Below are 15,130 nucleotides of genomic sequence, written 5' to 3'. Positions count from 1 at the left end.
GGATCGTGGGCTTCGGGCTTTTGGGTTTCCCTCCTAGCCTTCTTTGCGGGCCCCTCAGCGGAGGGTGGGGTGACCAAGGTGCCTCTGGGGCGTTTGGCCGACCCCTCCCCCGCCTTGGTACCCGCAGTTGGGCCCGGAGTTGAGACCTCCTGCCGTTCTGGATTCTTTTTCTTCTTTTTCTCCCTCCTCCACTTGGAAGGGTCAAAAGCTTCACCCTTTTCAAGAATTTTAGCCTTTAGTGCTTCTCTTCTTTGAGCAGTGGTGAGATTAGGCCTCTTCATTCTGAGGTTGCCGAGTTGCTCTGTGGCATCATCCAGCGTACCTGTAGACATGGGAGTGCTTGGGCTGTTGAGGAGCTGATCTTCTATATCTTGAAGGGATTTTGCTTCCTCAGCGCTTGTACTACCTTCCTCAGATAAAGCCTTGCCATGTATGGGAGCTTCAGTGTGCAATTGGAACCTCCTGTGTTCCTAAGGCACTTTGTTGAGGAGAAGGTAGGGATGTTGGCATAACAACCTCTTGAGTTGTGTTGCCAGGTGATGGTATGTGCGAGGTAGCTTCAGGAGCTACCTCAGCAGGAAGAGGTAGGTTAGAAACAGCTTCAGGAACTGTTTCAAGGGTTGGTTGGTTTTGGTTTTTGTTTCTGTTTTTCTTCATGTTGTTCCCACGAGTAGCTAGGGAATGGAAGGTCGACCCAGACAGAGCCCCGCATGCCTGGGTAAGCTGCTTTTAAACTGGAGGGTCGCCGGTGTCCAGAGTCCGCATAGTAAAGACTGGTTTGCCACCAGCCATTCAGCCCTGGCCTACGCTGTTCCACCGTGGCTTGGCCCCTAGTGGGAGAAATGAAATGAAAACTAAATCGAAGGGTTGAGGAAGTTTACCTCAGATAGAAGAGAGTGAAGAAGAGAGATAGGCTGACACATAGAAAAGTGTGCCAGCCATAGGCCTCCAGAACAAGAAGAGAAGGGATCTGGAGCATTAGCTAGGGTACCTCGGGGTCGCCACTACCCGTACGGCCTCGAAAGTAAGACCGCCCCTGAGGGACATTTTGAATTAAACAAATAAATATTTTAGCGTAATAATAAGCATAATACTTCTACGAAGCAAAAAGGCAACGCCAACAGCTGGATCTGAAATCTTGTCCTTCAGGTTTTAAATCAAGGCTTTTATCCACCGAGCTACCTCAGTACAGTTATCTGAATGCCATTTCCGCTTTGAGACAAGACATGACTAAGTTACCTTAAACTGTCTTAGAAATTGAACTACATTTACTGAAAGTTGAAAAGGAGATTGATAAAATTAAGAAGGATGCTTCTAGGCTAAAAGGCACCAGTCCCCAGAATCTAGAATTGGTCTGTCCTGAAGTTGCTGACCGCGCAGCAAGAAAAGCCAATGTTATCTTACTGAAAGCAAAAGTACTGTTATTAAAGATCAAAATCTCCATGATCGTAAGCTAATCTCTCAAGTCTTCACCGCAATTCGATTCAATCCCCAGATCTTATCATCGAACCCTATAAAAGTCGTCTTTCCAAGTGCTGGAGTAGCTATAGACATTTTCAAAAAGTTTTCTCAAGAGCTCCTTTTTTCCTGAGGGAAAGAAACTTTTGTCCCCTCATCTAGTCCTAAAAGGACCTTTGCGCCTCCCTAAATTATATTTATGCCCTAAAAATCTGAGACTTTTACAGAAGATATTTTGAGGGCTCCTGTTGTCTGATATCCTTAAGGCTGAGGAGATATGACCCTAGGAATCTTTTCTGAATTGTAGATATGGCAGGATAATTTAGCCATATGTGTTCCGCTAATTCTTCTGCTTCTCCGCAGAGTCTGCATTCATCAGTCTGGCTAAGACACAACTTCATAAGATGTGTTCTGAGGGGGCCATGCCCTGTCAGCATTTCTATAATCTTCCTTACTATGATCAAGGATATGCCCACCCTTTAGCATAAGGACAGATAACTTTTTTTTATCTTCTTAACCTTGGCCTTGTTGAGACTGCTGATGGGTAACCTAATAATCTCACCCCAGTGAAAATAGGCGTTGATTAGGTTCATCGTATCCTACTCAACTTATATGGTTCAAAGGGTTGTGGCCCTGATTCCGTCCTATAATCAGTCATTGGCTTCTAGAACGCCTTCTTACCAAACTATTCAATCAATCTCTGGCAGCTGAAATTTTCCTTGACACACTCAAAAAGAGCTTTATTGTTACTGTACATAAGGAAGGACCTGCTCATGATGTCAGAAACTACCGGCCCATCACCATTCTCCCTGCTAATGCAAAAATCTTTGAAAACTGTACTTGAAAATATTTATTTTACCATTACCAATGAAATCACAATATAACGACATGGATTTGTATGAGAACGTTCCTCTCCCACTAACTTGATGGGCTTCCAAACTGATATTTTTGAAGCTTTTAATGAGTACAAGCAGGTTGATATAATAGGGCTTGATTTGGCCAAGGTCTTTGACAAAGTATCTTTCAAACTTCTATTAGCAACGCTTGAACATTTTATTGTTTTTTTTAGAATCTTTCTACATTAGTTCTCAAGCTACTTACAAGGACAGTGCTTGCAAGTCCGTCTCAATAGAGAATATACCCAAGAGTTTATTGCCACGTCTGAAGTGCTCCATGGCTCTCTTCTTGGCCCTGCCCTATTTGCAATTTCTATCAATGACCTCGTCATCAATCTCCAGGGCAAGTACTTGTTGTACGCGGATGGCTTAAAGATATACCAGAAGATTTCTTCAGGGGTGTCTGAATGCGACTGTGGAGTGGTGTGCTAGAGACTTAATGGGACTAAACACTAAGAAATGTGCTTTTATTATTCTCCACCGAACCAAAGATCCCTTCCAATGGGACTAATCAGGTTAATGGTACAGTTCTTATTCGACTATCTGAAGTTAAAGACCTGGCAGTAATTTTCACCCAGACTCTTAATTGGGATGAAAAAGTTCAGGCAGTCTGTAACAAAGCACTTTGAAACCTTTGCCTGATACATTGCGTTGCCACTTTTTTCACCAGTCTGCATGCTCTAAAGATCCTCTTCTGCTCCCTGGTTAGGCCCCATCTAGGGTATTGTGCTGTCATCTGGTCATCTCTTCAGGCATAATTGAAAGAGTTCAGCGTCGTTTCCTTCCTGTGTTACAAATATCTGGATGTTCCACTTTCGGATGTGTCTTACATCCGAGCCGGTTCAAAGTCTTGAGCCCAGTTATCAGTAAGAGTCAGTTCGGATTTAGGTGTGGAATGTCCACGATCGACGCGGTCGAGGGACTTGTGTCCCACATACTTTCCAAGTTTGAACTAGGTTTGCCTACAGGAGCCACATTATGTGATATTTCTAGGGCGTTTGACTGCGTCGACCGGGGAATTTTGTTGAAGAAGTTGGAGTATTATGGAATAACTGGTATTGAAAATTCCCTTTTTAATTCCTATCTCAGTAATCGTTTTCAAACAGTATTCAGCAATAATACCTACTCTAATTATGCTGAGGTTTGTCATGGGGTACCACAGGGATCTGTTCTGGGCCCACTTTTGTTTTTAGTCTTAGTTAATGATTTAGATGTTAATGTCAATTTCAGATCGGTTATGTTTGCTGATGACGTTACTTTTTTTACAACTCAACCTTCATTAGACTTAATTTTTTAATGATTTTAAAATTATTTTAAATCAAGCCGATAACTGGTATAAAGCCAATATGTTATTTATGAACACAGAGAAGACCCAACACTTGGTATTTACTCTTAATAGAGCAATTTTGAATGAAACGACAATTGAGAGTGTAAAACTATTAGGAATTTTTCTAGATCCTACGCTGTCTTGGCACATACATGTTGGTTATGTTCATAAAAAAGTGAGCAGGGTGGTATATTTATTGCGAAAACTAAAACTTTATGTTTCCAAAGATACGCTAAGAATGGTTTACTTTGCACTGTTTCAGAGCATCATTAGTTATGGTCTGCTCTTGTGGGGCAATGCATCTGGTATTGATAAAATTTTATTGACTCAGAAAAAAGCCATGAGAGTTATAGCGGATGCTAATTTCAAAGATCATTGTAAGCCGATTTTTAAAAAAGAAGCCATTTTGACAGTTATAAATCTTTACATTTTTTACTGCTTGATCCATGTCAAAAATAATTTTCAAAACCTGACACTGAATAAGCACATGCATATTCACAATACCCGAGGCGCTAACCTGATCAACAAACCTTTCACAAGACTTTCAAAAATTCAAACTTCATATGAGGCCGTTGGAATAGATCTATTCAATAAACTACCACTGAATGCTCAGAGTGTTACATTCAATAAATTTAAAACTGTTATTTATAAGTGGCTGGTAGAGAGGCCGTTTTATGACTTATCAGAGTTTTATTCATCTGACATCAGTGATATAGTTTTTTAGTGTATTGTCTGCTAAATAGTACACCTTTGTCTCACTAACATTATTGTATTAAATTAATGTAAAATCTATTGTGTCTTCTATAATGAGTGTTTAATTTAAATTGTTAATTTTACTGTTAGTATAAGTATTCTGACGTGATCTATTGCATGTATTGTCTAATGATCAATAAAAATCTTATCTTATCTTATCTTATCTTATCTCTCCGGCTCATGTATGAGTGTCTTTGTATAATACATGGAAGTGTTGTTCGTTGTGGCTGCAGAAGGACTGACTGTACTGTTTCAGAGCGCTCTACACATCCTTTTAAGAGTGGCAAGGAACTTCTGAATCAAGTCATTGTCATTGTTTATTCTGTTTTATTTTCCCTCTAACGTATGCTGGTGTAAGTTCTAAGTTTTTCATTGATGAGGTCCAGGAGAGGAACTCTTGCCTCCTCCTGTCTTTCCATCATGGGTGGTCGCAGACACATTCAATTCCAGGTTTTTCCTGCTCTGTTGGAAAACTGGCCTCCATGATGAGATGAATATACCACTAGTCAAACAAATGTGATACTCTGCTATTTGTTTAATTTGTTATTGTTGCCAGTTATTATAGTTTATATTTTGTTATTTAGTTTTTAAGTTTAGTTTAAATGCTATTTAGTTTTATTTCTTGGTTTTCATTAGGAGCCCGCCCTTAGCTGAAGGATACCGGGTGGAATTGGCAGTTCTTGTTTTAAATTATGGTTGTTCCAATTTTTTTCCATTTATCCAGATGCACCTGAGACACATGACAGAAATTTTGGGTTAACTGTAGTCATGAGTTTTTATTAATTTGTCAGGCCAATAGTTGTTAAATTGACAGGAAGGTTCTTATCTTGGTTGAAAATGTCTTTGATATTTTCCTACTCTGTTTTTGGTGGTAACTTTCTAATTAGTAAATGAATCTGAGCAAGCTATCCAAAGTGTTTTTTTCCTTCTAGGTTTAGTTCTGATCCGCCATCCCATTCGCCACCATGGGTGCTTGCTTCCTAATTGTCTACTTTGGGTGTGCGAACGAGGATGTGCGGTTCCACATCTTGAACTTACCATCTCTTGAGACAGGATGTTTTGTTCATGCGAGGTCTCGTAACATCGGAGCTTGATTGTCTAGATATGCTTCAAAGGGTCAATTTCAGGTTCCCATGTTGTACCAGATCTCGTGACCTCTTTGCCAGAACAGCTGCTACCACAAATTACTCTCTTAAGAGTGCTATCCTCAGGATCCAGTGACATGTTCATGCCATCTTAGCTAACCTGGATGTTTTTAGTGATTTTGGAGCTGTGTTTAAGCTCAATCTGTTACAGTCAATCTTTTATGATTGCATATACGTACGAATGATATAATAACAAGTTGTTCATCTTCGTCTTCAAAAGCAGAGTCATAGAAATCATTCCAAAGTAAAGTAAAGAAGAATCGAAGGAAGTTCAACATTTCAGTAACTCTATGCAGTGACAACCATGAACGTGGAATGAATAATCTCTTAAAGAAAAAATGTAATTCCAAAACTACATTGTTAAAACCAAGGAAAATAATCCAGGGGATCCCATCGAAGAGGTGGTCAAAACTATTAAAAACGATTCATACAACTTCAAGAAAAATTACTATATAGTATGTATAGCTAGGACTAACAGTATGAATAAAGGTATTTTTGACATCCTCTTATACAATCCTACAACAGCATGGCAGAATCTTCTCCAGATTCGAGATTTGTTATCGCAATAGTGCCTACAAGATTTGATCTCAGTCCTTACTCGCGTGAAAACATAAATATAAGAAATATGAATGCTAATTTGAAGGTTTTAGAAAAAAAAACAGACAATATAATACTACATCTAGGATAAAAACAGCGCTTTCTCTTCAATGGTGTTCACTTCCATCAGGCAGGCAAAAGGAATTTTGCCAATGATTTATTTCATAATATTGAAAACTGGACAATGCAGTCATGATCTCTGCCTTCCAACTCCAAGACGCCCGGCAACATTGGATGGTCTGTGGCCGGCCCGTCTAGTCTTCAACCCGTTGAATTGTCTCGGACTATGGGCGGTATGGGGGACTTCTCGCCGCTGGCACTGCGTCGCCTAACTACAGACGCTTCACCCGCATCAAGCCCCTGCCCGTCCAGTCCTGAGTCTTCGCCTTCTTGCTCTCATGTTTCATCGACCCAAACTACACCAACATCAACATCAAATTAATATTTTTTAGCCACACCAGCAATAGTTTGTATGACCAGATAAACTCAGTTTATGATGTAAACAATGTAACTAGCTCGTAAATTCCCTCCTAGAGAAATGTTATTAGCATTCTCCATTGCAGCATTCAAGGACTTACTTCTACAACCAATGTCGAAGAAGTAAATCTTTTATTGGAAGAGTTTGTGGTTACACCAACTATATTAATCTTAACTGAACACTAGTTAAAAGAACACAACTATTTTCTATTACATGAGATAAAAAATTATAATATGGCCTCGTACCATCTGAGACCTAACCGCTTATGGGGAGGAGTTAGCGTTTTAGTGAAACTTCTTAAAATTTAAAACACTTGAAAGTGTGGGCCTTCAATTTTTTAGTGTTGTGCTTTAAAACTAGAGTTGCCCCAAATTTTAATAATTTTAGATATTTACAAGCCCCCCAATAAAATTAAAAGGTATTTAGTTTAGGTATTTACAAGCCTCCCAATCAAATTAAAAGGTATTTAGATTGTTTCTTAGAAAAGCTGAACGCAATATTAAAACAAAACATATAACATTAAAATAACATAAGAGCACACAATTTTAATCTCTGGAGGTTTTAATATTAATCTATTTGGGAATAAAAGAGATAAAACGCAGTTCATAGATTTATTAAAATCATACAATTTACACCCACACATTTTGAACCGACACGCATAAGTAAACAATCTCATACTTGCATTGATAATATAATATTGAATATAGATTCTTCATGTTGTAAAACCGTTCTCTTTGAATGTGGCCTTTCTGATCACCTAGTGCAGTTTTTGGCTACAATTCCAAAATAGATACAATTCCTATTACGAATATAAGAGCTAAACACTGTTCTTCTTTCAGTTTCTAAAAAGCAAAACTTTTGTAGAAATAATATAAATATATTTATATGTAATTTAAGAAATAAATCCTGGACTTCAATATTTGACTTAGCCAGCAAAAATAATGCAAATGTGACTTTTAACAAATTTTTAAATATTTTTTATTTTTAATTTGAATGAGCTTTTCCTTGGTTGAAAGGAGTAAATTTGGGCCTGTTGGGTAGGGCTAGGACACTCGTGGAATTAAATATCGCGTGTCTGAAAGTGAGAGAGCTTCACCAGCAGTCAAAACGTTCCAAATTTCATTGCCTATGTATTGTAAAGGAGTACAGGAGGATTTTTAAGAGATGTGTTAATGTAGCAAAAAGATTGCATAACAAAGATTTATTGCAGACATCATGTAAGAAGCAGAAAACGGCTTGGATTATAATCGAGAGTGAGCTGAAACAAGAATCAGTCATACCGCCATTACTCTGGATGACTCAGGACTGTCCATAACTAACCCTTACGCTATTTCATATAGTCTTAACACATATTTCAGTAATGTTTGCAACAAATTAAATGTATGCACAAATGCCCAAAAAGCTTTGAAAGTATTCAATGAGATGACAAATCAACATATCATATCAAATTTTGAACCCATTGTTGTAGACGATGTAATGAAAATTATATTGGAAATAAAGTTTTCTCGGGCAACCGTATTCCTCCTTTTCTTCTAAAAGAATGTGCCTCAATTATTGCTCCACCCCTAACCCACTCAGTAAATATATCCCTTCAAATTGGAATGTTTCCCGACAAACTAACATTTTCTTCTATCACTCCAATTTTCAAAAAGGCAATTTGAAGTCTGTGGAAAGTTATAGACCTGATCCATTCTTTAAAGTTTTTGAAAAAGCTTGTCTAAATTTTTTAACTAATTTTTCAAAAATAATACTTTCCTTCATGACTTTCAATTTGGATTCCGGAAAAATAAAACATGCATTCCGCCTTGTACACCTTTCTCAGTGACGTTGTCACTGCTCTGGATGAGTCACAGAACACAGAGTGCCGTAAGAGTATTCTGTGGCCTGTCTAAGGCTTTTGATTGTGTAAACCATTCTTTTCTGATAAACAAGCTATCTTTCTATGGTGTGCAAAGCAAAGTAAAAGAATGGATCTCCTCTTATCTAGAAAATCGCCAACAAAAGGTTGTCATTGGAGATCAACACATTTCTTCATAATATCTCAATGTTCAACACGGAGTTCCACAAGGGTCTATATTAGGGACACTTTTATTTCTGATCTATGTAAATGACCTTCCAAAATGTCTATCAAACTGTACTCTTATTTCATACGCTGATGTTACCACCATCTTTATTAAGAATTCAAATAGGATGCAACTACTTCATTATCTTGCATCAGAAATTACAAAAATGATAGAGTGGTTCAGCAGTAATGGCTTGCTTCTAAATAAAGAAAAGACTTCACAATAAATTTTCATTCCAACTATCAAAGGAGTGCTAGGGTGGATGATTCCTACCTCCAACCACTGCTCATCACCACTCCGATAGGAAAGTTTCTGGGCCTCCAGATCGAGGGCAGTGTCACCTGTTAGGCTTACATGAGAAGACTTTTAAACACCTTAAATAGAGCCCACTATGCCATTTTCACATTATCAAAAATCATATACCTGGACGTAATTTTGATGGTTTATCATGCCTATGTATATTCTCATCTTTTCTATGGTATTGTGTTTTGGGAATCTTCCCACCGTAGTCATGCCATTTTTAAAATAAAAAAATTTGTGTAATTGCTAATGCCCCAAATATATCATCATGCAAACCTCTTTTTTCAAAATAAAACATACTTCCACTCCCATGCATCTATATCTATCAAACACTATCATTTGTAAAACAGAACCCTCTCAGTTTCCCCCAAAGCTTTTTTACACTCAATAATCCCACCTTACAAGACATAGAAATAATATGATCTTTGCACTTCATAGCACATCTTACGAAAAAAAAACCTGAACATGACTTGATGTCTCATGGATCCACCAAGTTATGACTGAATTATACTATGTGGTTTGACATCCAAATAACATGTGTCATCAGCCTGTCATGTGGTTCTATCAAGTTATAAATTGTTTGGACTAAGTAACCATTAGAAAACTCCCGTCTTACCTTCATGATTATCTTGTCGCTCTGGAAGCAGCACATAAGTCCTGTTAGGACTAAGTGCAACGAGGGGTTTCCCCATCATCTCACTTGTTCTAAGTGAACAAAAATCTATTACAAAATGCTCAAGGCAAAACAAGAAACATATATTAATTGTATTGTTATTTTGTTATAGATATTTTATTTTCCTGATTATTCATAATATTCAATAGATTTCTATCACCTTATTGCAGTTATGGCAACAAGTGGTGAGACGTGTTTACCAAGATGTATTAAAAGTGTACAATGCAACAACAAAAAATTTTAAAGATTGTAATACGTTATCACAAAGCTGTGCTAAATTATAAAAACTCGGGACAGTGAAATCAACTGTTGCATGGACAAATGTTTCTTTGTTATCAGACTAATAAATAATTTTAACCCTTTTAGTGCTATAGCGTCTACGTCGTAGACGCAGCGTATTTTTATATATATATTGGTTCAGTTTATGCAAGTTACTGGCTGCAAACGATGACAGTTCATCCAAAAGCCATAGAATAACGATATTTGTATATTTAATTGCCGACGACCAGCTGTTTATACGTCATTGACGTGAAATAAAAAGGTCAGTTCGGATGTTTACGTTGCGAGCAAACTGACGCTGTGCTTTGTTTACTCTGTTTTATCTCATTTTATCGATTAAATTGTATTATAATTGTGAAATACTACTTCATTAGTATTCCAAATCATTGCATTACTTCATTTTTCATTTTTGTTTTCCGTTTGTATTATATTTTACTAAGTTACAATGTCTAATAAGAACATTGTAGGTTATGATGAGTTACTTCACCTATTTTTATAGTTTTATTACTGAATAAAACAATTATTTAGGTAATAAAAGTGTTAACTGTGCTTGAATTTCTTCTTTATTAATAATAAAGTTAGTAAAGCATTTATGCTAATAATAGCAAGTGTATTACTTTTTCTCTTGAGCGTTTCAAACATTAGGCCTATATGTAGGGCAAAATTTGGCGCAGACAACATATTATATTTTTAATCCACACTTCTTATTTGTTGTGTAAAAATAAAATCAAATATATGGAATTTGTTTAGTTTTAGTTGCCCTTCCCGATGATAGCCTCAGAAAAATAATATAAAATTGTTTACATACTAAAACTGTATGCCAAAGTGAAAAAATATAAAAAAAATTTACATTATAAAGAACTTTTTTTTATAACAATCCAAATATGTACAAATGTATTTTTTTGTATTTATTTCTGTTTATTGGTTATTTATCTTCAATACAAAAAAAAGTAATAAGATATGACCTCAATTAAGGAAATAGTTAGGAATTTACTAAAACTCTGCATTTATGGCCTAAAATGCTTAGCACTCTTGGGTATGGCAATGCACCAGACCCCTTAGCACTAAAAGGGTTAAATACAAAAAATAATTATAAAGTAAAGATATTATAAATTAATTATCAGTTGTATTGTGCGTATTTTAATTTCAAAACATGATCTGGTCAAATTTAACCATAACTTTTGAGTCTTTACTAAACCCCTGTGTTTTTGTACTATCTTTGTTGAAAAAGTTCCGCTAAAGAGGTCACTGTGTACATGATCTGGTCAAATTTAACCATAACTTTTGAGTCTTTACTAAACCCCTGTGTTTTTGTACTATCTTTGTTGAAAAAGTCCCGCTAAAGAGGTCACTGTGTACATGATCTGATCAAATTTAACCATAACTTTTGAGTCTTTACTAAACCCCTGTGTTTTTGTACTATCTTTGTTGAAAAAGTCCCGCTAAAGAGGTCACTGTGTACATTTAAACAACTGTGTCAACAATTTACATTTTAATCATACTCGAAATGATAAAGCAACAGATTAATCCTAAATCAATTTTAATTTGAACTACTTTCAAGTATTTGGTTAAAAATAAAACTACAGAATTCAGCAGCCTAATTTTATTTTTCCTACACATATACAAGACTGCTATTACACAAATAATACTTTTAAGTTATATTAGTTACATAAAATTTGACATAATCAACATTATCTAATATGTATCTTGTGCTTAATCTTAACATTTAGATTCAAAGAGATCATTCGAAAATATGCAAATCTACACAATTGACCTACATAATAAATCAAGATATTTTTATGGTTCTATTTACAATGGGTGGTAATAAACACAGTAAGTAACAATTGCACATAAATAAAATAATTTTTAAATACAGCATTTAAAATGGCTAAAAAGCACTGGTTCACATGGGCTTGCAAAAACCAGAAAGTGCAATTACAATTTACGTAACTGTAATAAAACAATAAAACATGCACAATGCAAAAAAATTAATTACACAAAAATTGATCTAACACTTGTTTTATTTACAATTAAAAAATGTCACGGATTAAAACAAAAGTGTAATTTGGGTATTTTTTTAAATAAACAACTAAAAACCTTAACTGTTCACGATTTTGATTCAGTTATACATGCACAATGGTAGATCAGAAACTGGCAAAACTTTACAAACAATAACCATTCAGGTACACAAAGAAGTCCACATAAGTTAAAATTAACTCACTAGATTTTTTCATTAAATTATCTCACATTCCAGCCTGTACATTTCAAGTATTATGTACACAATATATATTATGGATAAATCAGTCAACTAAAATAATCTAATCTCTCTTACTGTTATATGTTTTATGTTATATAAATTACATAAATATCAAATCATTTACAAGTAATAAATTACAAATTTGAGCAGTGAAATGTAATCTTTTACATTAAATAATCTAAAATATACTATGAGGACAGATTCAATTTATAGGTACGTGATACCTAATCTATCTAATATTGCTTTGGTTCAGTCAACAAAACAAAACAGAATCTACTATCAAAAGCAATATTTGGTTACACTAAAATAAAATTGTTTTCATATACATCTGTGTCTATGTTCAATAAACGTATTAAAACTTTCAATAGTCTCAAAGTTATAATATGGTAGATCTATATTCGTAAAATGTAAATTCAGCTATGGAATAGTTTCATAATGTTTATTCCATCTAGGATTCAGCACCCAAATGGTTTACTCAAATCATGCTCAAACAACATGCAAAGAAAACTTTAAAACACTGTGAAATAGTTTAACGATTAATAAAATATCTAACTGTAACTACAGTGACAAAAACAATATTTTAAAAAGTTTTCCACTTGTTTATGAAACAAAAGGTACAACTTTTGCTGTACTGCAAACTTTTTAAGAATAGAAAGAAAATCTTCACTAGACTCCTTACTGGCATTTTGTGACAGAGAATAAATTATTTTTGAATGTCATGTTACAAATATAATCTAAAAAGATCCTTATATATTGACAAAGCAACACAGAATTAATTTTAATATTACATTACATTACAGTAGCTGAATTTAGATACATGTTTTGCATAAAAATAAAATTGGTCTAAAAAAATGTTTTTCAAGCAGGACTTACTTTCTCAACACACCTTGTAGTTTATTAGAAAGGAACAAAAAGTAAAAATAACCACTCCAAAAGTTATTCAATCACTTTTAAAGAATGCATGAAAAAATATTATGTAGTGTTTGTGAGATAGATAAATTGAGAGTGTTATAAGTAAAAATTACACAGCTTCTTTTGTTCAATAAAATCGACAAAAAGCCAAGTTTATAACCATTTAATCGTAATAAGAGTCATCCTCTTCTTCATATTGACATAAACTGAAACAAATGGAATATTTTGTACCCAATGGGCACATAATCAACAACAAAAATAGAAGTTATTGGTTTCCATGTTCCAAGTTTTGCAATGAGTATCGACTGCAAGGGATAGAGGGATTTTTACCTCCCCCCACTCCCTTGAAGACCGTAATTGAAACATGAATTTTATATACCAAGTAAAAATAGTTCTGCATGTAAATATAATATAGTGTGATATAAATATCATGTGTTAAATAATGTGTGATTAGACAACACATTATTAGTGAATAGGGACAAACTATTTTGTCCCTGCAATTTGGAACATTAAATAATTAAAAATTAAAAAACCAGTAATCTCTCCTTCTGTATTTAAACAAAAAAGCACCCGATGGGCACAAAATATTTCACTTGTATGTTTCTGTGTCAATAAGAGGATGACTAACCAACAATTTGGTAAGGTAAACCTGATCTTGCTTTAAATTCCCTCACTGACGTCTTTTTAATACAGATGATTCTTAATCGTTAAACTATATTTAAAATATAACTTTGTTTCTGAGACAAATACAAAATTGCTATTATTACTAATTAAGTAATCTTCTGAATGCTAAATTATTATTTTCAGGACATCTGACTACTAGCAGTTCTGTATTGCGATTGATTAAGTAATCATCTTTATAAAGTTTGATAATTCAATATACTGATTTATAAATAGAAGAGGAATATATATTAGCTTGTGACTGGATTTTTATGGAAATCATACTTCTATCACACAAAACAGCCTGCACTTACATGTAATTTATAAAACATTCATTCCTCAACTGAATGTCAACCTTTGCACAACTTTAATGGTACTTTCATTGTTTTCTAAAAATTTTCAAGAATCAATTAAATTAGAGTACTAAACAATTATAGCTTGTGCTTATTTTAAAATATTACACTGAAAATTCCACAAAACACAAATTAACACATTCTTTATAAACAAAAACATACTATATTATGTTGTTATTACAATGTTTTGTTTAAAAAAATAAGCAACAATATTACAGGAAACAAATATGTTGTAAAAGTCTAAATGAATCCACATAAAAAAAATCCATGCATGGAATTTGTTTACCTAGCTGATAGGTATTTTGTTAAAACTTATCATCAGTAACTAATCTTAGACTGTTCTAATATTACAAGGAAGATCCAGGAGCTAACTAAACCGCAGTCTTTATTATATATACAGTTAAAATAGCTAATGGCAAAATAAACGTTGGTTGAGGGAATGGGTTAATTAGCGACGGAAGGAGAGGTGGCTGAGTCGCTCTTGATGGGTCTAGGTGGCACAAGTCTTGGAGGTCGGGGTAAAGTCACCTTCTTGCGCACAACAATCACGTCTTTTACCTTCGTCGTCAGTTTAGACAGGTTATGGCTCTACAAACAGAAGCACTTTATTTATTTTACAATACCTAAATTTTTTTCATATGGTATATTAGATGTATACATAGAATATCATAACATTAAATGGGGCTGTAATGAACAATGAATAGTTATACTATAACGAATGCCATAATCTACAATAAAGTGAAAAATAAGAATTTAAACATAATTCTACCAAAGTATACTTCACAACCCTGCTCTTACTCTGTAGACAAATTTTGTCTCCTGAATTTTTTAAACAGTGAAATCTAGTTATATCTTGAACTTAGTAAACAAAACAATTTAATATTTTGTATGATTCTCTTGTGTTATTTTTAGCAAAATCTTACTTGCCACTTTGTTTATGTTTGTAGTCAATATAATTCTGTAAGTTGATATAATTTAT

The 15,130-nt window shown here is 34.6% G+C and overlaps 1 protein-coding gene across 3 annotated transcripts in view; it reads right to left on the bottom strand.

The window, feature by feature from the left end:
• Positions 1 to 11,557: 11,557 nt before the first annotated feature.
• LOC124369444 (lysine-specific demethylase 4A-like) overlaps positions 11,558 to 15,130 on the bottom strand; it is a 71,686-nt gene continuing 68,113 nt past the window's right edge. For 2 of the 3 annotated variants that reach the window (XM_046827452.1, XM_046827456.1), the window contains one exon: positions 11,558 to 14,739. In XM_046827452.1, the coding sequence (XP_046683408.1) occupies positions 14,596 to 14,739 (144 nt within the window). In that variant the 3' untranslated portion in view covers positions 11,558 to 14,595. The remainder of the gene's footprint in view (positions 14,740 to 15,130) is intronic. The other variant, XM_046827459.1, reaches the window with a different exon arrangement.

Source organism: Homalodisca vitripennis, chromosome 1 (assembly GCF_021130785.1).
Source record: "Homalodisca vitripennis isolate AUS2020 chromosome 1, UT_GWSS_2.1, whole genome shotgun sequence".
Classification (NCBI taxonomy): domain Eukaryota; kingdom Metazoa; phylum Arthropoda; class Insecta; order Hemiptera; family Cicadellidae; genus Homalodisca; species Homalodisca vitripennis.
Note: the sequence above shows the minus strand (reverse complement) of the source record. Positions and strands in the feature narration are given on the sequence as shown.